A 26,738-nucleotide genomic window follows, 5' to 3' on the forward strand; every position below is an offset into this window, starting at 1 on the left:
CTTTTCAGGTCAGTTCCAAAATGATTCCACAAATTAACACCTATTACAAAAACACACCTTTGCTTAAAGGTCTCATATTATTCAACTTTTCAACATACTAAAATAGTTCTCAAATGTGTAAAAGACATGTCTGTGACATGCATTCGTCAAATTTGACTTTGGATCCAATATTTTTGCTGTCCCGAAATCAGCCAAAAAACGCTCTGTTCAAAACAGCCTGTTTTAGGGGTGTGTCACTTTTATGTAAATAGCTGCACCAGGCCACGCCTAGGACATACCCTTCTCTCTCTTGAAGGGGCAGTGATTTCGGTCATGGTAGCCATTAGTGATGGGCATGACAGTTCTTTTAAGTGAACTGAATCTTCAGAATCAGTTCATTAAAAAGAACCGTTCAAAAGATTCGTTCATCGAATCGTTCTTCTACGCAACCTCCAACTAAAAATACACCAGTACAATGGTAGAAGGTGCACAACTCTTATTAGAAAGGATAGGAAGGAAGGCTAAATCAAAAATGTTAAACTTACATCTTTCCCTTTTGCAGTCGTGTCACACTGTTGGGACCGATCCATTATGTTTAAACGTGTTGCAAATCCAGCTCTGAACAGGCTTTCACTAACAAAACAGTCCTTTGATAAATTATGTCAGTACACGTCCTTCAAAAATAAAAGTAACCACTGTCTTCTCAAAGACTAGGGACAAAGGAAGCAACCACTTTTTCATGGTCATTGTTTTCCCTCTCCACGGAGCATTTGCAGGGGAAGAAATAGAAAGGAGCAGCCAGCTTCTCAAATTTCAGTGGGCGTGACAAACCTTTACCCGAGGTGGTGCCACTAACCACACTGAATACATACCACACGTCCACTATACACTCAATATGTGTCATTCACATCTCAACTACATGAGTACGAGTGTTAAATGTCAACTCCACAGTGAGTGGTGTTAGTCAGCACATTTCAGTGACGCTGCAAAAAAGTACGCTTGTTTGCTTCACACTGACCTCTCTGCGCTGATGTACAGCGAGGGAACCGGGTTACAACGAACGCCGGCCACCTGCACGTGCGTTATCTCCTTAACCTGCAGGCCCAGGTTTTCCCCCTCGATGGTCACTCGAGTCCCTCCCTCGCGAGGTCCCGTCAGAGGAGCGATCTGCGGGATAAAACTTTTAATGGAGAGGTGGGTGCAGAGACGGAGCCTGAGTCGCCCGTGGGCGATCCTACCTTGTTGATGCGCGGGTGGCTGCAGCGCACGTTGTGGCGTCCGTGATGCATCCAGCTGTGTTCCGGCGCCGTGCAGTGCTGACGTAACACGCACTTCCTGCTTTCGGCGCACCAACCGCATTGGAAGGCAGTTGGCGCTTTCAGGCATTGGCCGCAGCTGGAGCGTTGAGCTTCGCACTTGTACAGCAACGCTGAATACGAAACGCCACATGAACAAGGGAAGGGGAGGGGACAATTTTCACAAATTATTATATTTAAATACTACTCTGCATAGTGGCCAGTGAACTTATATGATATAATAATAAAACTGTTAAAACATTAGGACAGCATTAACCACTTTTTTGGATGTATTTGATGTTAAGAAAAAACACTAGGAAGCTAAAATTTTCAGCAAATTGTCATAATATGTAGAAGTTCAAAATGGCACTATGCAGTAATTTCTAAATTATTGCAAATGGGAGAAGGATATTTATACTATGTTTCTTTATAAAAATGCCAATTTTGGTCACATTGATTCCCATTATAAATCATAATTTTTTATATACAAAAAAACAGGGACGCATAAAAATTTCTGCTGTTATGATGTCTTGACTTTTTCAAGGCTGTAATTACGTCATATAAAACATTCCAATTTGAATTTTTAATATATATAAAATATGCAGCATCATTTTGTTCATAGCACAATATTGCTTTTAATGTCCATAGCGAAGGCGTAAAAAAAGAAAAGAAAAAATAATAAACTGATGCTACTGAACATTTTGAGTAACTTGAAAGTAAAAATATATTGATAATTGACTTCGTAATCACAGTTCAAGAACAGAGCCCATTTTGGGTTCAAATACCGCAAGTCTAGTACAAAAATAAATAAAAATACGACTCGAGGGTTAAGCAGCCAGATAATTACATGTTCAATGGTTAAGCCAAAAAAATCAGGAATATTGTTCTTGCCAGTAAGCTTATTGCACACAAAATGGACAGTGAAAAGGTTTTTAATGATTAATCCATGTTTAGTCAAGAAATTGGGGGGTTAGAAGAAGATAGAAAGACAAAATATACAGTATAATTTTTTTTCAATACAATTATAATGGGCGTCAATTATATGCAGATTTTTGTTATTCGTGGGACACCCTAGTCCATATCCCACTCTACTTTTTAATTCCTTTTATCCTCAATGAAAGCACATAAATTATCTTTGTGTTTTTAAGCAAAACAAGTCATTCATGAACATCAGTTTGGACATAACGAAAAGTGACCAACAACTAGAGGGGATAGATTTGGAAAGTCAATTGTCACGCTACCTTTCATAGATACTGGCTTGTCAATGAAGAAGTCTCCATCCCAGACGATGTTGAAGTCCACCGGAAGGTCAGCTGCCTCCGTTCCCTCATACCAGTACTAAGCCATACAAGAACATGCAAATATGTCAACACATTAGCTCATGTCAGAGCACATAAGCACTTACATACACTGTACAAGAAGGGACAATTTAGTGACTTAGCTAGCAAGCTAGCATGCTACGTGTTTTCAGAATGGGGGAGGAAAAATCAATACAAGTAACAGGAAAATGCGTTCTACTTCCTGTTTTTTCATTCTGGGGACTCTATTTGCACTTCAGCCCATCTCTTTGTACGATGATTCTGTGTGTGTGTGTGCCTAATGTTTCCATTACCATTAAAATCATCCAGCTGAGCCAACCGAACGGCCTCAGCACACGCGGACGCATACACATTCTCATGAGACTTGTTATTAGAGACCAAGCGATGAGTTATCTCTAATCAGGATTTGTGGTGGTTGTGCTTTGGTACAAAATAAATTCGATTGTATTGGACGGATTTCAAGTGAACCTCACACATGATTAAACTCCAACAAAAATACACAGACACGTCACAAACATACAATAGGCTGCTTGAAAAAGAAATGTTGCTTGAGTCAGGAATATGCCAGCAATGTCAGTATTGTGGTTTTATTGGACTAAATGTTCAATTTCCTCCTCATTTAAAACGCACACACATCTACTCAACTGGTTTGCTGACACAAGGACAAATGAAGGTCATTGTGCTGAGAAGACTGTGCGTCTCAGTCAGAGACGAAGCAGGCTGTGCAAGACAGTGGGGGATGCGGGGCGTTTTACTGGAACATTTTCCAGTTAGTAGGGCTTGTGAGGGGGGGGGGGTAGATATTGATATTGCAGCATATTAACCGACATCTTTGGGTAATCTTTTTTTATTTCAAAAATCTCCAAAGGCTTGTCTTTCTTGTTTGGGCTCCATGTGCAGAAGCTGTTTTGATGGCTGTATTGCTTCATTTGCGAGCCTGTCGCCACATATTATGCAGAGCGGGGTTTGTGCGTTTGAGTCAACTAGCAATAAACATACCTGAAGTTGGACTGCTGATATTGTCTGATACTGTCTCATTATGTATGTCGCCAGTTTCCCCTTTTCAAGAAAATCTCCAAGCATGTCTGCTTTTTCACAAATTTTTGCCAGCTTCTCTCTGATGATCACTGAAATATTTTTGGGTTGGCCTTGTATCAGTCCGCCGCCGAGTAATTGGGGAAACCTGGCATATAGCATACTGCTTGTGAGTATTGAAACACCCGTCGTCTCAGGAAAGGTTTGTAACTTTCGAGCCACATTTTGATATTTACAATAAATTATTTAATAAGACGAATTCATGAAAAAAATGGCAAAATGAATATAATAAATATTACAGGACTCAATAATTTAACACACACATTCTACTTGTAAAACTACAGGGCAACAAAATTAACAAGTAAACAATAACGATTAATATTGAATTGCAAATTTCCACTTATATTATTTTATCTTTTATATTTAGTGTGTACAAAAGAATATTGTTTGTTTGCTTTTTCAGCAGGTGAATAGCTTGAATGATGTCATGTTATGCAAGCGGTAAGTAAGGGTATTGAAAGTGACGCACTTACCAAAGTCACGAAGCTAGCAGTATTTCCCCTATTACAGAAGGCGTGCCCTGAGAGGTAATTTCATGCCACCATTTTACAGTTGTCAAATCGGCAAAGTTCATGTCGTACCTCCTACCTATTATGTGCTAAGTTAGTATGTAATAACATATACTGTAGGTATTCTGATTCATATGCAGCTTCTGAATTTAACTAGCCAAATTGCTTAAAAAAAAAAATAGTAATCAGATTACTTTTTCAAGGCAACTGCGGCAATGCTGGTGCTGATTTATTTTGACAGTAAGACTTGGAAGCCAGCCAAGCATGCTGGGTAGCCTTACCGAAGTGTTCTGACACTGGATACAGGATGAGTTGAAGCGCACCGCCGGGATTCGCTGGACTTTCCCTTGGATATGGAAAACGCACTCGTAGTTCTTCTGGCCCGACTGAGGCTGCGGTAGGTTGCGCGCTCGCAATGTGATTGGGCGAACCAGACCGGCCGGTACCAGGATGTCGGATGTGGGCAGGATCTGAGGACAGCCCTGTGGACGAAAAGCCACACAATCAGCAAGATGGCGGTTGTTTTTAGCATTAGCATCCCCAGTGTTCATAAATGGTGGAAATGCATTCTTTTTCTTGATTCGTTTTGAAAGCCTGCAAAAAATTTAATTTTGTATTATTAGCAATAGCATCGGCAGCTAACAGGTGGAAATGGATGTTTGTCGGAGAAAAAACACTAAGCCCTATGCATAGGTTGCTGATTTTGTATTTTTTGTATTAAAAATAAAACTCATACCTGACATTTTTGTTGTTTAATTGATAATTTGTGATGATCGATCCCATTGACATTTTGATTATTTTGTTCACTATCTTCCTGATTTCACATTTTCACGGCGTTTCATCTCAATGTGAGCACCTCAATTGTTAGTTTTGACTTTGTGTCCCAGGTGATGAACTCGTATACTGCCAGTTGAAAGGTCATGATCAAAAATCGTCAATAGGCGACAGATCTAAGCTTTGTGACTTTGACTGCAGGAAGCCTACACACAGTTTTTCTCAGAGGACGTTAAGCTTCGCGAACGAGTATCAGCGCAGTAATTAATTGCCGAGTGACTGACAGGAAGCCTGTTAGCACCACATGAAGTGGACCAGAGCACAGCATGCTGCAATGACTGTGGAGAAATGCTTTAAATGCTTTCAAGGGACACCTCACTTATTTGCACACATGCGGGGATAAAGACACACACTTGCCGCACACACACATATCAATCAATTCATCCATTTTCTATAGCACGTCCTTATGGACTTTTTGAGAAGTGCAGACACCCTGGACTGGTCACCACTCAATTGCTGAACACATATATACAAACAACACACTGGTACTAGTCGATGTTAGTGCACAGAGACAATGAGGCAGACATGCTAACCAGTAGTGCTGCTTTTTTTCAAGCATTCAAACATGGATTTATACAGAGTGTGCTCAGTGGAAGCAGCATTTTACCTGGGCTGTGCTGACACGTCCCTCCAGGAAGGAACAGTCCTCCAGATTGTTGGTGCACATGTGACGATATTTGCACCAATGACAAGGAAACATGCTGCCCACACAGGAAGTGCACCTGCAAACAGGAAGTAAAGACAGGTGGCGGGGTTAAAGACAAAGAAGACAACGACAGAGGGGCGGATTGGACGTCAGGCTTACGAGTTGAGCACAGAGCAGTTGTAGAAGGTGAAGTTGGTGCTGATGAAGGTGCGACTGGTCTCGCTGGATCGAAGACTGAGTTGGACGTCTCGTTTCTCTCCTGTCGAGACAAAACCACGCATTATCGCATTTGACCAGTGCATATTTGCGTGTGTGAGGGGCCGTCAAGAACATCATTCAGGATTACTGAAATGCTCTCACACAAACAATTGAAACACTCTCACATACAATTGAAACACTCTCACATATTACTGAAATTCTCTCACATCATTAAGCAAAACATTTTCACACAATATTAAAATGCTCTCATACATAAAGTGAAACACTCTCACACACCACTGAAACACTCACACATTACTGAAATTCTCTCACATTATTAAGCAAAACATTTTCACACAATATTAAAATGATCTCACACATCAAGTGAAACACGCTCACAAACTGCTGAAATGCTTGCACACGCTACTGAATGACTCTCACACACTGCAAGAAAACTCTTAAACACACTCCTGAAATACTCTCTCACTACTGACATGCTATCACACTATTGAAACAAAACACTCTCGCACGCACTACTATAAACTATAAAGCTTTTAGGTACACTACTGGAATACGCACACACACGCACGCACACAAACACTACTGAATTAATCTCACACTGCTGAAACACTGTCACACACTACTAAAACACACTCACTAATGAAAGGTTCTCACACAATCAAAAAAAATACTCTCAAACAATGCTGAAACACTCTCACCTGCAACTGAAATGCACTCAAACACTGCAAGGCTCTGAAACTACTGAAACGCTCTAAAAAAAAAAAAACTCCTGAAACACTGTCACACACAATACTGAAACACTCTCACAACCTACTAAAATGCTCTCATACAATCAAGTGAAACACTCTCACATACTACTGAAAGACTCTCACAATCTACTGAAACACTGTTACATACAATACTAAAGCAATCTCACACAAACAATGGAAACACTTTCACACTCACCACTGAAACACTCTCATTTACTAATGAAAATTAGCATAAGGTTTCAGTAGCCCGTGTGAGAGGTCATCCAGAATGTTGTCCCTGATGGCTCCTCGTGTGTGTACGTGTGTCTGTGTGCATATGTGTCACCGTAGGAATGTGGCGGCAGGTCTCTGAGGGTGGGTGACATGCACGTCACCTGACCGTCTGCCCCGACCTCTGCCGGGGTTTCGCTGATGTCCTCAAAGACGCAGGACACGCCCCCTGACAACGCGGGCACGTGGTGGACTCGTACGCTCAGCTGCACACAGACAACATTGAAATCTGTGATGTCATCGACCGAGGAGCCCGAAGGCAACAGGACGCACAGACATCATACAGTATATATGTAGATGTTGCTTTAATCACGGAAGGATTCGTTTGAAGCAGAATCAGGACCATCAGAATTCCGTCAAATGGGTAACTGTTTAATAAATCAGTGAATGAATGAGAGGCGTTCAGTTAGATTGTCACTTTCTGAACTAGTTTACAGGAAAGATTTGCCACATCGAATGTGTTTGACGCACTGGTGTATCGCAGACACAAGCCAAACTGCACAAGGCATGTTTGATGTCTATGATGGGACGTACCTGCGTTGCCGGGGCGGTGATGGACATGTTGCTTGGGGTAACGGAGATGTTGACACACTGGTCCAGCTTTGTGTTGAAGTGCTGAGGCTCCTGCCACTTCTCACATGCTTCCTGTCTGGAACATCTAGAGGGGTCACATGACATGGTTATCATTTCTGGCCATTTTTCATGGAAAATTCATATGAAATGATTTTGCGATTTTTGAAGAAGTTCTTATTTTTGTTTTTTATTATTTCAAATATTTATGAATTCTTATTTGTGGCAGAGCTTGATGGTTATCCTCTGCGAATAGCAGGGGTTCACCCCATTTCCAGGGTCCATATTTGAATGAACTCCTCTAACTAGTGACTCAGCACAAATGCTAGATTTTCATTCACACTCTTCCACAATATCCATAGCTTTTTGCAGAAGAGCACACATCAGCAAGGTTGCAGTGTTGTATGCATGATCGTATTATGAAGTGATAGCAAACGCACTGAAGCCTGAATGAGTGCAGCCATTTTTCTTCATGAGCACAGAGAAGGGCTCTTTAATTTTGAAGGCCAACTTGATTGATGTTACAGCAAAGAGGAAATGTCTCCACCTGGACTCTCAACATCAAAGAGGCCCACAAACTGTGTGTGCGAGTCAGTGTGTGTGTGTGTGTGTGTTCCCATGTGGCTTCATTAATGTTTCTATAAATGCCCTTCACTCACACATGCACGGCAGAACATCTGAGCTAATCAGAAGCAAGCATCAGTTCTTTGCAGAAAATTCAGCATCGGCACAATTCTCATCTTTTTACATACAGGCTTTTTTCGTGGAAACTGCATGACTTTTTTTTGCGTTACGTTTGAAAAAATAATCATTTAAAAATGTAATTAAATCAGATTTTAGAGGAAAGTCCAATAAATAAAGAATTACAGGACACTTGATATGAATGGTTTGTTTGTTTTACCCAAGCCTATTAACGCATTCAAACCCAAAAACGTGTAAATAAATGTTTTAACACTTTGTCTTTCACTTCCAAAAATGTACAGAAGGCTTTGATGCAGCTTAAAGAGGTGGCTTAAAGCAATGGTAGTTATTACAAAAACAGCCAGCAGGTGGCAACAGAGTATAAGAGATCAACCAGGGCTATGTTGCAACAAGCTCTTTTTGACAGTGTTTTCACCAGGAATGTGAATATTGATGAAACGTAGCCATATTCTAATGTTAATTGCTGCAAAACGGAAACTTGTTTTCCCTGATGAAAGAAGAGACTGTAATCTTTCTTTTGGTAGGTTACATGTTTTTATAGCAATAGAACACAATATTCTGTGGGCCTTGCAAAATCAGTCAAAATCCAGTATGACAGCCGGGAGCAAAGGGGGTTGCTTCAGTGAAAATGGCTGGGAGTGAATGAATTAAAGATGCAATTAAAATTGGTGGTGACTAAATGCAATCTTTTTAGATTATATGAACAAAAAGAGCATTTGCCTAATCATTTAGAAATAGTAAGATATCATAGTGTATGTCTTACTTGTTGTAAAGGACACACCATCCACAGTGAGGGTCTCCTGAAGATAAACAGCCTGAACAAGATTGATACTGCTCACATGTCTCCACAGGAAGTCTGGTCACCTGAAACGACAACATGGCCGAACATCTCAGACGCGTGTACGTGTGTGACTGTGCCTTATTGCGTGTGCATGCAAACCTGTCTGTCACTGAGCAGGTAGATGTAGAGGTGGTCCGGACTGAACATCATGTCTCTCAGGATGGGCTTTCCTTCCACCACTGTTACACTCTCGTACAGCAAAGCATTGTGGGATGGCGGCGGGAGTCCATCTACACGGATCTTAAACACACACACACATATATTGAGGAATTTAATGACCAGTCCATTGTTTACTTACAATATGTGCACTGACAATGACTGGTGACCAGTCCAGGGTGAGCCTCGCCTTATATCTAAAGAGGGGTACACACATGCTAATCATCAGGCCTAATTTCACAAATTTCTTTTTTAAATATTTTTTTTCTATTTATTTATTTAAGTATTGTCCCTCCCCCATCTGCTTGGAAATCACAAATGTTAAACTTATTTAATAGTTCCATTGTCATGTCCATCAAGCCATTCACCACAACAGCAAACGCAATAATGAAGTTACAGTATCAAACAAGATAACAGCTAGCATAGCCAAGTTCTTATAGCCTTTTCTACTATTACTACTTCTACTTTGTACAACTACTACTATTGCTACCGCTATCTATACAACAACTGCCACTAACACTACTCTAACCAATAGTATGCTTTCATCTTCTTTGTGATTTGTGTCAGCCTGAATGCCCTGTGGCACTGTTCTGCCTCTCACAGATCAGTCTGGGTACTACAACAAACATGGTACAGATAATTGAAGTGTGTGGTGTTTGGTAATGTGTTGGCTCTCTCATAAAAAATAAAAAATAAAAATAAAAATACAAAACACAAAAAATAAAAAATAAAAAAAAATTAAAATTAAAAATACAAAAAATTAAAAACATTAAAAATAAAAAAAATCGGTTGGCATGTTAAAATCAGGGTGTGTAGTCAAGAAATAAAAATGTGCTTCATTATTTCTTTAAAATAAAATCCATGAATGATAATTAGTATTTTATGTAGCATTACAAATGTAATTGTAGACAGACAACTGTGGCATAAATATTGTAATAGAAGGTGGTCTAATAAATTTGCTAAGTATATTTTGTGTATGCACTGTCTATATACATATAGGGAATGGTGTCTTCTTTTTGAATAGTGAGAAAGTTGGACTTTTACAAGAAAAAAAGGGGAGAAGAAATCTTCACAACTTTTAACTGTAAAATATATTGAATTGTTCAACACTGCTATTGTTTTTCTTTTACTGTTGTTCCATAAAATTTGCATGCATATTTTTATAGTAACAGCTTTTTCCCCTTTAGGAGTGCTGTTGTTTATTGTTCTATAAGGTGCTTTTATGTGGAACTGCCATCATTTTTGTATGTACAGCACGTGTCTGTCTGTGTGTATAAGGACATCACACATCGATGCCACAGTACAGTAAAATGAACCGTGGTACTGATGTCTTCCACACTCAAAAGCTTGGTATCCCTCTTCTGAGTGTGACCCAAAAAAACAAGACTGACGAGGGTGAGGGGTGTGGGCTGTGTCAGGTGGGGGTTAGTGTGGTGGGCTGAAAAGAGAGAAGCAGGTAAGAAGAGAGAGTGAGACTGTGTAGTTGTCAGTGTGTTAATGAGCTGTCTGCTTGTTGTGCATTTGGTCCTAATTTGAGCTGATGAGCCCCCCCCCCCCCTTCACACACACACACACACACACACACACGCACACACACACCCACACACACACACACACACACACACACACACACACACACACACACACACACACACACACACACACACACACACACACACACAGAACAGAATGGAAGAAGAGGAGGAAGGGGCTTGAAAGTAGGACACTGCAGCAGACAAGAACGATACACACTCTTGCTCACACATACACACACATGCGCACACTCACAACACACAAACGCAGAAAACCACAACAACATTGCTAGTGGCAAACATGCAGATGTTTAAATTTCACAAGGCAGCTGACATGACACTGGAGTCGCCACCCGATCCCCCTCCCACCAGTACGACCCATGCAAGAAGAAGAAAGGAGTGATTCAGGAAGAGGTGACCTTTCACCTGTGACTGACTCAAACCCTAAACACACACGCTCAAAACCGCGCACACACTGACACATGAACTTTAACCCCTAACCTCCAAGACAATCTGGGCGAGTGTGTGTGCGGCCTCCATCTTATGTGTTTTGAAGTCACCACCCCCCGACACCCTCACAAGGGTTCCATCCGAATTGCATATGTATATTTGTGTGCGTGTGAGTATGTCTGGGCCAGTGATTACGTTCAGACCCCCCCACACACACTTGCACACATCATCGTGGGGACATCTCATTGACATGATGCATTTCCTAGCCCCTTCCCCTAACCCCAACCATCAAAAATGATTGCCTACCCCCATTCCTTACCCTAACCTCAGCCATAACCCAATTCAAACCTAAACTCTAAAACCAAGTCTTGACCCCTCAAAAAGAGGCCTGAACTTGTGGGGACCATCAAAATGTCCCCACAATTTCAAGTCGGTCCCCACAATGGTAGTTAAACCTGGAAAAATACGTGTGTATGGGCCCCACAATGTAGCAAAGGCACACACGTGACCTCAAGGTAGTGCTCAATGGTGAGGGAGACACAGTGTGTGCATGCGTGTACACTGTACAGCATATAAGTTGAAGGTGGTAAAACAGTTAGCTTTTATAAACATACTACAATTTTATAAAGATACTAAAATTAAGTTGCATTTTGAGTAAAAGATGAGAAAATGTGTTTCTTTTTTCAAGTTTCATGTTAATAATCCATTCCAGCACCCCAACAAACACTATAAAAATGTTGTAACAATGTTTGTTGTGCCGTGTTATTAACCCAAAATCAATGCTAATTTTGTTAGCCTGTCTATGGTAGTTTGCATTGTGCGTTAGCATTTGCGGACTATCATTAGACAAAGTTCATGTGATTTGGTTCAATATACAACATATCATACAACTCTTTGTTTTAGCTTTTCGCTAAGGTTTAGCTTTAAAGTAAATTTGAACTAGGCTTGACAATAAACCTCTTGAAGCAAAAAATCAATACATCTTGAAAAACTCATAAGTCTGCTCACTTGTAAGTCTTCATAACCTCATGAGAATGAAGTCAGTGAAAGAAAAAAATCTTAATATTCTGAAAGTAAACTTGCACCCCCCCCCCCCAAAAATCAAGAAAAAACATCTGTTACTTTTTTTTAAAAAAAAAACATTGGGAGAGAGAAAACGATTCATATTACCGGGAGTGCTACTGCATAAATCAATTGACAGCAGAGGTTTTAAACGCCATTTTTTTCCACAGTCGAATGCACAAGTACTTGCATATAGATATGTCTGTTAATTCTCTATCGAAATTAAAAAAAAAACACACACATCGTTCACGGTTGTCATGATGACCACAATAGAAAAACATGGCTGGATATAAACAAGGAATTTTGTGTGTGCATTTTGCTGACACACACACTACACATTGTTCATTGAGCCATCAGAGCCTGAGGGAGGAAGACGAGAAGGAGGAAGGCCAGTGAGGGGTGACATGAGGGGGGGACTGTTAAGCTTATTAGCTCTTTCCCATCCCCCTAACACACACACACACACACACACGCACACGCACCCCCCCCCCCCCCCACACACACATACACACGCACACCCCCACACCCACACACACACACACACAATGGATAATATGCAAGACCACCAACTGATGCTTGCCACCCTCCAGTCACACAACAAATATGCAATTTTTGCTTGTTTTCTTCAAACTTCCTTCAGTAAGCAGCAAGCACTTTATTCTAGTAACGCTCAAATGGCCACACCACCTTTTGTAAAATTGTTTTGTCATCTGCGTGTAACACATGACTACCGTGAGAAAGCTGCCAATTCAACCCTCCTGTTATGTCGCGGGGTAAATATTATGAAAGGAGAAAAATGAACGGCCGTCACACTTCTTTTTTTCCCACAGCAAAGTACGAGCCACAGGAATTCTCCAAATATGGCTGCTTCAAATTAAAATGGCTGACTTCCTGCTTAATATTGTACATGGATCATAAAGACTCATTTGTTTTGATAAACATGTCACCCAATTTTGTGTCCATACAGTAGTGGAGTTGGGGTGCTAATTTTTGTTTCGAGGCTTCTTTCTACTGGGTACTTTTGAGCCCTTGTGTAGGTGACCCCTTAAATGTATACATTTTCACCAAGACACGCAAACTTGCAAACATGTGTGAGTTTTCGGGAATGTTGAGACCGGCAAAAAACAAGTCAACCTGGCAGCCACCGTTGTCACCTCACCATCATGTCAGAATTACTATGGTAACATAAGGAGAGACAGAACATGGTCCAATGTGAAGAGTCTTCACTGACACATCCACTAATTCTTCCATCGTCTCCATGGCAACAGCATAATAATTAATCCTCAGTGTTTGTGCCAGTGTATGTGTGTTTCAGCAGGGAATTCTAGGAACGCTAAGTAATACACTTACTGGGACACGATCTCTTACAAACACACACACAATGGGAACAGGAAACACAATGTTGGACACAAAGAAGTTTTTGTCAAAAATACACACACACACACACACACGCTCACCGGCTTCGGTCATAACCATGATAACAACAATCCCATTCATCCATCCATCCATTTCTATAGTGCTCATTAGGAGCCTATCCCAACTGAGTTTGTGCAAGAGGGTTTATGTTGGAATGGTTGCCAGTCAATTGCAGGGCACATATTGATAAGTAATGGACTGGTCGCCAGGTTATGCCATAGCAAATATAGACAAATAACAGATTGGTCGCCTGTCAATGTCATGACAAACAAGCAGTCCAACTCACAGTCCTACCTATGGACAATTTCTTTATTTTCAATGAGGCTAACATGTTTTAGAATGTGGGAGGGAAAAAAACACAGGAGCAACATGCAAACTCAACACAGGAAAGTTTGAGAACATCAGAACTGTGAGAAAAAAATGAGCGAGTAGTCCACCAGGCTCTATCACTTTTCTGTGAATGTTTACGGGTTGAGACTGCGACCAATATGCTCGCAAATGCAGTCAACTTTTAAGCATGTGCTGGTAAACATTTCCTACTTGTGTTTAATGCTCCCTTTGCCGTCTCAATGTTTAAAACGTGGTTGAAAGTCACCATCTTTTTCACTATTTTAGCCAATCTCCTCCTCCTGCATGCTCCAATTGCAACCAGACAGCACCGTCTCGTTATCTATGGGTGCGTTCGGAATATACTCTGACCACGCTCTGCTTCATTCCAACCATACGGAAACTCAAAGGGTTTTTCAAATTTGCCATTTGGTTACTCAGAGTGCCACGGAAAAGGAGTGACGAAAAGCGGCAATACAGATGGTAACAGTTCAAGCATGAGCATCTGATCACATTCTGATATGATAACCGTGTGCCAAAATATCGCAATACCACGGTATTAAAATGACAGCTATAAAATCATCTTTATTTTAAATATTTGTGTCACTAAAAACAGCTTTTTTCTCTCTTTTGAATATATACAAAATATAGATTATTTGGTAGAGAAGAAAGTGAACCATGTTATTTTTAAATAAATAAATGCTAACAGTCTTCTTAGTAAGTCACAGAGTCCCATCACTGGTTAGCTATTTTTTGACCCAAGGGAGACTCATGTTGTCCTTGGGGCTAATATATATATATGCGTTTTGCTCTGATTAATGTGCATTTTACAATTTTTTTTTAATAATATATATATATATATATATATATATATATATATATATAATTTTTATTTTTTAACCATCATTGTTTGCAGTATACCTCATCTTATGAGACAAGACCAAATTTGGTCTTGCTCCCTCTCTCTTTTGTGCGTAACTGCGGTTTCTCTGCTCTTCAAGAAGGAGGGAAAAAAAGTTAATTGGAGATAATTAACTTCAAAAGGCGGCTCCTTTACTCAACTCTGCAATCAGCCAATTGTATTGTACCCTGCTTAGATGTCCCCTCAATAAAAAGATAAGAAGGGCTCATTACCAGTATTAGTGGTTATTAAAACATCACATTTTTAACCACGGTAAACCCTCAAACCGGCCAAGTCATAACATAGGATTCGTTTGGAACTGAATGAGAGGGGAACGTGCTCTGCCTCTCTGAACGACCCTTTTTATTTGGGTTAGACACCACCCGCCACAAAATGTTTAGCTGGCTGCTGCTTCCAGATTGGATGCGTGCAGTCGTGTATACGCACACCACATATACGCATCACAGAACGAAATGACAAGACGCGTTTTGCTAATTAGAAATCAATGAAACGGTCCACCATTTATTTTATTTATTTTTAACAAAGAGGTGGATAGTAATGATGGTGAGGAAAATGTGCCGAATCAGATGGTAGTGATGATGAAAAGGACAGGGAGACATAACAGCCAAGCAGCACGTGAAGAAAAAAAAAGTACTGCTCGATTGCAGTATGCCATATTTTATGTTTATTATCTGTTGCAGGCCAGTTCAAAGCTTGTTACAGCTTGTTGTCAGAATTAGGTTTGATATTAGAGCATGACTTCATACTGATACTAGAGGCTCCATTATAGCAGCTGACCCTTCTCATTTGAACAAAATAAAATTCACATACAAGCAAAGCCTTTGTTTATTTGTCTTAATATTATTATAAAAATAATCAATCTGTTTTATCAGCCAGTGCTTGTTGTATACAAAGTTTTAGTTCCAGTAAAATATTTTGCAAATACCATATCTGAGTCAATGTCAAGTTTTAAGTCATATGACAAAACTTTTACGACAACATTTCATCCATCAGTAAATATGATCATGCTGTACTTCCTGGAAAAAAAAGGTTGCGACCAACTGACAAAGTTGGTCATACAAGTGCTTACCAGTGTAAAAATTAACATCGAGCCCTGATGTCATAATTCAAGAAAAAAAAAGCTTTCTTCTGTGCTTCCACGCTAGGCTAGTCTAGCCGCTAGCTTTATTGGCCCTGCGGCACAAGGGAGCTGCCAGGCTAGTAGCATGCTACATTAGCGCGGTGACGCCATCCGCGATACTAGCGTGTGGCAGGCACACACTGGGTTTCCTCCCATGTTCACATTTAGACTGGGTGTGTCAGCCCGCTGACCACACACTCGCATGCACACACACACACACATGTATACGCACACACACACACACACACACACATACGCACACACCATGAAATGCTTAGTTTTCTATTCAGACCACACACACTTTTATGGCAGTGTGTGTTTGTATGCGTGTCCTTGGGGACGATGTTTATGGATTTAAAAAAATGCTGTAGAAGGACAGAGAGAGCGATGGAATGAGCCATGAGGATGAAAAGAACGCATGTGAATGTGTGTGTGTGTGCTGCATATATGTTTTTATGACAGACATTTAATGCTAGCAAGGGCACATAAAAACACAAACACATACCTACACCCCTGGGTAAACATTTGTTAGCAACCACCAACTTTCCGGCACATGTCATGAGGATGCGTGTATGTAGTCACATGACCATGACAGTCACATCATAATGCTGGTGTTTTACATCAGTCAACCAAGAAATACATTAAATATTCCACCCAAGTTGCCCTTCGCAAACTCAAATGTGCGTGTGTTTGCGCGTGTGTGGTCAGTAAGACGGGTGTTTGTGCGAGCATGTGTGTGCGCGTTTTCAGTACAGCGTGTCTCCTCTCTACCCTGTGCTGTTTGTTTTGAAAAGATGAGTGTGCACAAACACATGCACACTCGCACAAACACACACAATCTCTCAGAGCCAATCAGCTGACAGCAGAGTACAAGTCCTTTCACTATCTGTCCCTCAAATACATGTACTCTATTGCATTCGATTTGCGCACGCACACACGCACACAATCACCTCTTTTAGATTTTTCAAACATCGGGTGTGGATGAGCAACATCAGGTTTGATTTCCCACATAGCACTTACTTGCTAATGCAAGCACACATTGAGTTCCTCCAAATATTGACTCAGTTCACAGGCATATTACGTTCCCCTTCATCTGACCATTAGAGTGGATTTTAAACCTATAAGGGCCAAAACATGCCTTAACAGATGTGCTGCGGCGATATATTGCGGCAGTTTTAATATCGCGATATCACGATATAGCCGTTATCGTTACATCCCTAGGAAAAACCCAGATAGTACAAATCATGTCCTTGCATCAAAATTATAATCCCTCAAAAAAGCACTCACCTTCTTCAGCTGGCCGCTGCGCGTCCCCACAAAAACCACCGTGTGCTCGCCGTACGTGTACGCCGCTACGGCGCCCATGCCCTCTGTGCGGTCCTCGAACAACGGACTTCCTTCGATGACCCGCAGACCCCCCAGCGGCTGATTCAACACCAGACCACAGAAGTCGTCTCCGATCTGCTTCGGCTGGCAAAAAAATAACACAAAAATTGTTTAATAATAGGCACTGGTCCTTAAACAGGAACATAAGATGTAGAAGTGATACTTAAATATGTCGTATACAAATAATTGCGTGTCTGGAGTGCCTGCTGCTCACCCAGCAAGTAAATCTTTTGTACTTCCAAACAAGTGCATGAGACGCAAGTCCTTCTCTGCTGGCCTTAACACCATCCGAAGCACTGACCGACATTCTGTTAATTTAATAACTGCCCATTTCATTTTTAACTAGTTGTCACAGTATCAATAAAAATAAAATTACCACTGTGCTTGCTAAGAATCGTTTTTGTTTGTTTTGGCTGGGTACATTTCCAGGCATTTGGATCATTGTAATTCAAAAAATTTAATCAAGGCAAATCCTTTTCTTGATTTAATTTGTGGTGGGGGGTTTCCTGTTTTCTGAAAATGTTTACGCTAAAGATTTAAAACATAAATGTGTTTATTTTTTCATGTAATTATAAAAAAAATATTACTAGTGTATTCACTACATTTCATACCATTTATTTTGGGTACACTCCTTCAAGTACATATACGTCGATGATATATATATATATATATATATTTTTTTTTTTTATATATATATATTTTTTTATTCCGATTTCAGCCTCTGATGTGCTTTCATGTCAATCTAATCTGCCCGTGGCCTTCAGAATCAGTAGTGTTGACCCAAGTAACTTAAAGCTAATTAGCAATGGGGCTATATCTTGAACCAATCACATGTCAGCATTTCTCCATCGTGTAATTGGTTAGTCAGAGTAAAACTTTTTCCCACCATATTCAACTAGCAAAGCATGTCTGTAACAATTTGCACACATTAATGCATTTAATAATCAGAATCTCTAGTGAGTGCAATGTTTTGGGTCTTTAAAAAAAAATGTTTTTGTCATGTTATATTGATAGATATTGATTCTGAACTGCTGCATAAGTTGGACATGCCACAGTTGAATGTTGGTATACCGTGTACTTGTATAATGGTTTCTATTATTGTGACATGACAGTGATATATTAATGTGGATTAAGGCAGGTAAATCCCCACTGAAGGCCCAGGTACCAACACACCTTTTTATTTCAGTTAGGCTGGTCAAAAAGCTTTCAAGTAACTAGACTGAGAAGCAATATTGCGTCAAAGATGTCATTTGGCAACCTGGTGTTTAAGTGCTGCCTCCTTGAGTGAAAACGTAACACCACAAAAACAGGCTAGTTATGTTGCAAGTTGATTTTGCCTCAAGAATGCCAGCAAGCTTTTATTATGGTAATTAGGATTTTTTTGTGTGTGAAAACAAATTGTGCACACCTGTAAGATTTTCAGTGAGCGTGGGGATGTAGTTTGATCAGATGTGACGTGACTCACTGTATGGATACAGGGCAGCTCCTTGTTGAGTAACCATGGCAACGAGAGGCGGCCTTCCCCACGGTAGCAGGAGCGAATCCTCTCTCTCATGGCCAGGTTGATGTCGTGCAGCGTGAACAGACACAGGAGCGTCTCTCTTGGGGGGTTTGAACGGTTCTTCTGACCCTGAACAACATACACACACACACACACACATGAGAGTGGCCAATCAAATGGAGCGACATCATCTGGAGGTGGAGCATGACTAAGGAAATCAATTACGGTATGCTTAGTTTGAACATTTACACTGTGTTTAATAGATGGGGGGGGGGGGGGGGGGGTCACTGTACACTCTAAAACCAGTTGGTTCAAAAAATAACCCAAATTGGGTCAAGAATGGACCAACCCAGCTTTTTGAGTTATTTAACCCAAAACGTTGGGTCAAATGACTCACCGACAAAACAAGCTGAAAATCAGTTATTATAAATGGTTTATTAATAAAAAAATAAAAAATAAAGTTTAAATTAGTAACCCACAAATCAACCTAGTTTGCTGGTGTTGCTTTGTGGGTTATTAATTTGATCCAACTTTTTGTGTCGATTAAATAACCCACTTGAATTGGGTCAAAATAGAGCCGAGCCAACTTTTTGAGTTATTTAATCCAAAAAGTTGGCTCAAATTAAATTAATAACCCACAAAGCGAACCAATTTTTTTACAGTTGTTTGTGGGTTTGATTTCACCCAACTTTTTTGGTTAATTGAATAACCCAATTGAATTGCGTCCAAAATAATTGGAACCAACTTTTTGAGCTGTTCAAACCAAAAAGTTGGGTCAAATTAAATTAATAACCCACGAAGCAACCCCATTTTTTTTTTAGGATGTTTGCGTTTTATTCATTTCATCCAACTTTTTGGGTGAATTGAATAACAATCACAATTGAATTGCCTCGAAATTGATTGGAACCAAATTTTTGAGCTAGTTAACCCAAAAGTTTGGTCAAATTAAATTAATAACCCACAAAGCACCCCACTTTTTTTTTAGGTTGTTTGTGGGTCATTCATTTCATTTAATTTTTTGGGTGAATTGAATAACCCAGTTGAACTGCATCAAAAATGATTGGAACCAACGTTTTGAGCTGTTTAACCCAAAAGGTTGGGTCAAAATAAATTAAGAACTCACAAAGCAATCCATTTTTGGGGGTTGTTAGTGCGTAACTTATTTGACCCAACTTTTTTAGTTAATTACAAAAAAAGTTGAGTCTGTCCCCTTTTAACCCAATTTGGGTTATTTTTGACCCAACTGTTTTTAGAGTGTATGATTAAATGATTAAATTAAAATGTAATGCAGATAAATATTCATTATCTTTAGCAAAATGAGGCTGCATTCATATCTTACTAGGAAACTCCACTTATGAATGTATTGTACTTCAAAGTAAAATACAACTAAAAAATAATAATCCACTGGTCTGTCCTTAAGTGTTTGTTTGTTGTAAAACGACGTTTGAGATGCAACAGTTTTAAGCAGTCATTGCTCAGAACTTTGCCACATACAACAAACTTGAGTACAGAAAACATGGGAATAAGTACGGTAATTTGAGAAAGACTGAAATAAGTCACCTGAGAGAAGATGACAAACAAGATATCGTCGTCCTCCGACAGGCCGAGCGCCTGAGCCAAGCGTCGCCCCGGTTTCTGCTTGTAGGCGGCCTGAACAAGTCTGTACTCCACACCGTCCTTGGTGCATCCTAGAGGGAATTCCACGTAGGAGTAGAACTCTGTGTCGTTGGAGCACATCCTCACGATCTTGGAGGTGAAAAACTTCTCTCCGCCGGCGTCCATCTGTGTCAGCTGTGTGTCCAGCTGCAGCGTCAGGAAGTAGACGTAAGTGCGGCTGGAGAAACCGTAGACATAGTAGATGTCGAAGGCCGGGTAGAGGGACAGCGTGTCTGACGGGATCTTGATCTGCGATGACACAAACTCATCTTGGTAGACCAGCGAGAACATGTTAACGCTCTCCTCATCGGTCACCAGCTTCCTGCTGGACAGCGTGGGGAAATACTCCGACTTTCCGTCGATGGCGGCGCCGATAAAGAGGCGGCTGCCGCCCTTCGCTGTTTTCTTTCTCTTGGGGTCATTGGTCCAGTCGTCCTCGCGGACAACCACACCTAGAGAGAAGGGTTATGGTTACCATGGTAACGCCAAATGGTCAACACATTGGTTTGTCTTTACTTGTATTAATGTACTCTTATCATCTGACAATGTGACTGCACCTACTGATGTCATCTTCTAATTTTACTGAAGATTAATCCATCCTTGAATCCATTTTCTATATTGCTTATTCTAATTAGGGTCGAAGGTTAGTAGGAGCCTAACCCAATGCATGTTTTTGCAAAGTGTAAGGAAGCCGAACAACCCCAAATACAAGGAAACAAAAATATAAAGGAAGTCTGAAGACTGGATTCAAACCCCCAACCTCAGAACTGTGTGGGAGGTTGGGCTAACCGCTCCTCCACTGCGCCATGCTGACATCTCATATCACAATAATGTCATTCATCTTGGTCAATCCTTGACTTCTGCGTGCCATCTCCCTTATTTTGCCAAATCTTTGGAACCAGTCATGACACTTGTCCCTGATCTGGCTGCAAAACCCGAGCAGCCTTTCAACAGCTGCTCATGTGAAGGAGGTGTGAGAATCCCCGCCTACCTGCCATGCCATCAGCCTCTCTGGCACCAGACAAGTAGTGCTCCTTGCGGTGGTGAGGCTCCCCCAGTTTGAAGAGGTCCTCCAGTCTGAGAAACTGGCAGACGCCCTGCCAGATGGATCCGCACGCCACCAGCCTGTTTCCAGTGTAGTCCACCAATAGAAGCTTGTTTACGTTGTCCAAAGAGTCCAGGCTGGGGAAACGTACAGGTAAGCAGACAGACAAACATACAGACAGACAGTTGTGGGGTGAGACAAACCGGTGAGCGCAGGCCCTGACGCTAGGTGGCGGGTAACACTTGGCGTTGTCCTCCACCGGTCCGGTCATGTGACTCCTCATCTCGGTCAGATTGGCCGACAGCTTGAGGACTCGGTTGACGGCTCCGACGAAAACCTCGCCTGTCCTCTTGTGGACGGTCAGGTGGGTGAGGGAGGTGTCAAACACCCGGTACGTCGCTCGGCCACCTGCCGCCACCAGGGGGGGAGGCGGTGCCGCCGGAGCACAGAGGAGGAGGAGGGGCCAGGAGAGCAAGAGGAGTGAGAGGATGGGGACGGGAGAGGGAAGCATGGTGGGAGATGGACAAGATGGGAAAGGAAGGAGGAGTTGTCCACTGGTGGATGAAGGGTGTCAGCAGGTCATGACTGAAAAACAAACAAAACAAAAGATTGCCACCATTAGTTAAGTCAGCGCAGTCATAGTAATTAGTAGGGCCCGATCAATATGCATTTTTGGCAGGAAAAAATACAGATTACCGATTCATAAATACCGATTATTTAAATATATATATTTAATGACCCCCCCCCCCCCCAATTCATTTGAATGGGATCCTCCCTTTGCTTTTAACAATAGGGCTAGGCTAGCGATGTTTTAAAAACAAAAGATGTTTTGTTTTTATATTTAAATATACAGTGGATGTAATTCTTATTGTTGTGTGTTTAATTAACAGTTAACTCCAACTGGGGAGTCATGTCATTAAACATCACAAAGGACGCTTAAGGACAACAGAATAACCAGAATAACATACACTACACACTTGGTAGTTGCTAATGCTACACAAGCAAAATGGTGCATTCAGGGTACTTTTCACAGCGTTTCGTTTTTTTCCGATGATAATGTTTTAAGGGGAAAATAATCGGCCATTTGGCCCAATTGGCCGGTGTTTGAAGGGCAATAATCAGCCGCTGATTAATCGGTCGTGCCTAGTGCTTAGTGAGAGATCATAAGGTGTGTCATGGGAAATTATCCAACTTTACTTTATTGGCCCAAAAACTATTATTTACTAGGAATAATGTGTATTCATTCATCTATCTGTGCCAGCAACATATAGTGACAGGCAAAACATTGAAACACGCTTCCTTTACAAGTTCCACTTAACCGGTATGCACCCATTGCCATTCATGCAACATAAAAACAGCCTTGGATTCAACTAAACAGTATTTCTGAGTCCTTTATTGAGTAAAGTGAGAAAAAGCTCATTATTATTTTAGCACATGTCCTTTTTGTGACGTTGTTGAGTGAATAATCAGAGTGATAGCACCTTCGCCTCAATTGAAAAAACACATTAGGTATGAACGTTCAAGTCTGCTGAAGGAGGAGCTACAGAAGAAGCGCAGAGTACAGAGAGGCAACGGTGATGCCCTTGTGGTAATCGGAGCTGTCGGGGGCTGTGACTCCCAAACTGGCAAGTGGCCCCAGCAGATTCCAAAAACATCCGAGACCTCTGCAGAGAAGAGTACAGTCCTTGAAACCTTGAAATCCATTTTCAGTTGTGCTTGTCCTCATTAGTGAAGCGTTTGAGCTCAAGTTTATCTCGGCTGAATTTGTGAGAGAGGCAGGGTAACCCTGGACTGGTCACCCGTCCAGCAAAGGGCAATTACAGTATAGAGCAGCTGTTGTTGTACTCACCACTCCTTGGATTCAATATTTCTACACTGCGCAAAGAGCTGAAGGTATTCATATAATTTGGGGAATAAATCCACCTGTTTTAATCCATCTCAGGGCGGCCATTTTGGCACTTGCTGTCGACTGAAAATGGCATCACAGTTGCTCAGGGCTAAGCTTCAGAAAACAGGTCATTTTTAAGTTTATAGCCAGTGGCAAAATGGCCGCCCCCTGAGATGGATTGTTACCTAACTCATATTAATTAGAATCCTGTATCCTTTCGACTAGTGGGGCTGCATAGAATATTTTATTGGAAAGAAAATTTGACTTCCTCTTTAATTCTGCTACATCATTCGGAGAGCAAGCAAAACTTTAGTTCAACATTATTATTTTTATATTGATGATATTACTGTACCTGCTTTCTCTAAAAGCGAAGGGGGGGGGGGACCAATTAAATCAGAAATTGTATTTGTGTCAAATTAAAAAGAAAATCTGAGATTAAGCTACTGTGATACTGACCAGCCTCACTGTTTACTCTTAACGCCTCTTTGCATCTGAACACTTGTTGTGTAGGTGGGCGTGACTAAAAAAAAAAAGTCCTCACTGGAGGTAAATACATAAAAAAATAACAAGTGTAAGTTTGCAGGCTGATGGATGGTCAAATGAAATTGAAGAGCACTTGAAGAAACACACACACAGGTCCATCTGTCGACCCCTCCTCTCTGGTGTCCCCCTCAGCCCAGCAGGCTAATTAGTTAATGTGCTGATCTTTCACTACTTGTTGGGGCTTCAGTGTGTGCGTGTGCGCGGCCATGACTGCTGTGCTGGACTAAAAGTTTATTAAGGCGATGTGGTGGTGGATTCCGTCCCATCAACCACTAATCATCACGAGTGCGATGCAAGCAAGCAGGAGAGGCGCCAGACAGTGTACATATGTTAACTAGCGCTCCAGCTATGAGGGAAATCGTGATAGCTTGTTATTTATGCTTGAGTCTAAATGTGGCCTGGGCAGACTTTAGATTTTCTTTAAATGGGACAAAGAGGCCAGGACATTTAACATAATATCATAAAATCCATTCATATTTTTAATTGTACCATTTATAAATAACATATTTGTGTATGTGTACATTTGCTTAACCTGGTTATTTAACACATGACTGTTTCCAAATAGCAGATAAGAATTGAGCAAACTTTAAAAAAAAGGTTTAGTTGTTTTTTTTACAGTGATTTCTCCTGTCTGGAATGCCTGGCAACTGTTGCTATGGCATTGGGAACCAAGGTAGTCCTTAAGGTCAGCAAATGGGACTCACATAACACACGCACACACTTCACTACAACACACTGTCATTGTCATCACAGGATGTGCGCCGACTTCGAGCATATCCAGTTGGGCCCGATCCAATTAATCGGGCAAAATCAGCGACTAAACGGGTGATGTTTGCCAATTATTTTTACCATTATGAACTCTAACCACTTACAACAGTTGTACACAAGTGACACTATTCACACCATTTATAACACATAAATCAACCTTACATCGCAAAATACTGAATATACTATATTGAAATTTGTTGAGGAGGTGTGTGTGGTGGACCTGTCATTCAAAACAAAGCAAATGCTCATTTTTACATTTAATGCTGAGGTTAGCATTGCAAGTTGTGCAAGTAATTGACCTGGGTGTCACTACAACTTAAAATCTGATCTGCATTTCACAAACTTTACACATGAGTCAGAGTTTGTAAAAAATAAATAAAAACGAGTGCAACATAAATCACAAATGAATGTGCTAAATATGACACATATTCAACTACTGGTAATCCAAACACACATATGAGAAGGATTAATGCCCTTTTAACTTAAGTAATTGAATGCATTGCGCCACACAATGCATTCTGGGAACCGAAAAGGAAAGTTATTTTTTTAACAATATATTTACAGTTAGCTCCTGCTATTCACAGGGAATAGGGAAAATCCATGTATAATTGACGCCCATTGAAAGGCATTAGATTTCTGTTTTTTTATTAATCGACCGATTAATCGGTAATCTGTATTTTTTTCTGCCAAAGATCGCTACTAGCATCTGCCTCAAGAAATACTTCACATCCAGAATAAGTATGCATAGGGCAGGGTGTTATCGCCCAAAGATTAAATCTCCTTTTGGTTTTACCATAATGACATACTAAAATCAGAAAACTTAATACACAACTTGAAATGCATCGCACAGAACGCTGCCAGGAAAGTGTGGGATTCCTGTTCCGTGCTTGGCTGTCATTGGCCACTCTTGACTTGCTTTTATGGGGCATGACTTTCAACACACCAGTTGGTGTGAGAAGTGAGTGTCAGGTGTTAAAGTTCACAACTCCAGCGCTTCCCTTTCACACAGACGCCATCTTGCCTCTGATACAATGCGCAGCCTTCCCTCCATTTCTGTGGCGCTACCTTTCATAAAGAACAGCGATGCTGGAAAAAATGTGGGGGAAAAACGATAAAAGACGCTTGCTGACTGTTTGCGAGAAGACTGAGGATGGATAAAGTAGAGGCCCGTCTTTCTGACACGAGCTATCGTCTGGCCGATTTTTTGCTTTGATTTGTGTTCAATGCCCTCTCCCAGTTTAATTTTACTGTCACACTAAACAATCAATAAAACCATATGTTTGCCTAAGTTAAAAGATACTGTCCAACGTTTTTCCGTTGCTATTTGTAAACGCAACATTCAAAACAAACTCGAGGAAGCCGAGGACAGCAGCCAATCAGGAACGGCCGTGAAACCAGCCCACTGACAAAGCGGGGGTTCGTACAGCCGAATTTGCATATCAGGAATCAAACTCGTAAAACAGTCGACCAATCAGCAGTCGGGGTTCGCGCGGCAAAATTTGAATATGCCACTATAGTATTTTGAAGACAAACAGTGAGTCTCCGTCCAGAGATCGGACGATACCTTTAAAGACTGTTAGCTTGATGCTAACAACGCATATTGGCAAATACCCCGGCGGGGCAAATGAATAGCATCATTGTCACGGTAATACAACCCTTCCAGCAAAAAAAAACTTCCAAGTCCCAAAAACGGCAACTTGACTCTGACTCAAGTCAATTCATATGACTCGAGTCCCCAATCTATGAGTGACCCGTCTATACATCTGCCCCAAACAATGGGGCTATTTAACATGATAAAGCATCATCACAACAAAGTGATGAAATTCTGCCTTAATGCAATTGAATCTTTATGGGCACTCAAAGAGTGTGTATTGGGAGTATGGCTAAATGAATGGTAAGAAATGAGGCAATTACTTAATTGCTCAGGGCAGGGTTCGT

General features: G+C 41.0%; 1 protein-coding gene across 2 annotated transcripts in view; it reads right to left on the bottom strand.

The window, feature by feature from the left end:
- Window positions 1-26,738, bottom strand: part of plxna3 (plexin A3) — a 45,131-nt gene that overhangs the window by 12,753 nt on the left and 5,640 nt on the right. For both annotated transcript variants that reach the window (XM_086067601.1, XM_086067600.1), the window contains exons 2-16: window positions 21,805-22,186; window positions 21,548-21,738; window positions 20,461-21,008; window positions 18,865-19,029; window positions 17,301-17,483; window positions 9,128-9,268; window positions 8,951-9,051; window positions 7,450-7,573; window positions 6,971-7,121; window positions 5,837-5,936; window positions 5,639-5,753; window positions 4,479-4,679; window positions 2,516-2,612; window positions 1,218-1,408; window positions 998-1,146 (exon numbers count right to left, since the gene is read on the bottom strand). In XM_086067601.1, coding sequence (XP_085923727.1) covers window positions 998-1,146; window positions 1,218-1,408; window positions 2,516-2,612; window positions 4,479-4,679; window positions 5,639-5,753; window positions 5,837-5,936; window positions 6,971-7,121; window positions 7,450-7,573; window positions 8,951-9,051; window positions 9,128-9,268; window positions 17,301-17,483; window positions 18,865-19,029; window positions 20,461-21,008; window positions 21,548-21,738; window positions 21,805-22,112 — 2,765 coding nt within the window. In that variant the 5' untranslated portion in view covers window positions 22,113-22,186. The remainder of the gene's footprint in view (window positions 1-997; window positions 1,147-1,217; window positions 1,409-2,515; window positions 2,613-4,478; window positions 4,680-5,638; window positions 5,754-5,836; window positions 5,937-6,970; window positions 7,122-7,449; window positions 7,574-8,950; window positions 9,052-9,127; window positions 9,269-17,300; window positions 17,484-18,864; window positions 19,030-20,460; window positions 21,009-21,547; window positions 21,739-21,804; window positions 22,187-26,738) is intronic.

This window comes from Leptonotus elevatus, chromosome 2 (assembly GCF_054856555.1).
Source record: "Leptonotus elevatus isolate MCC_2025b chromosome 2, RoL_Lele_1.0, whole genome shotgun sequence".
NCBI lineage: Eukaryota > Metazoa > Chordata > Actinopteri > Syngnathiformes > Syngnathidae > Leptonotus > Leptonotus elevatus.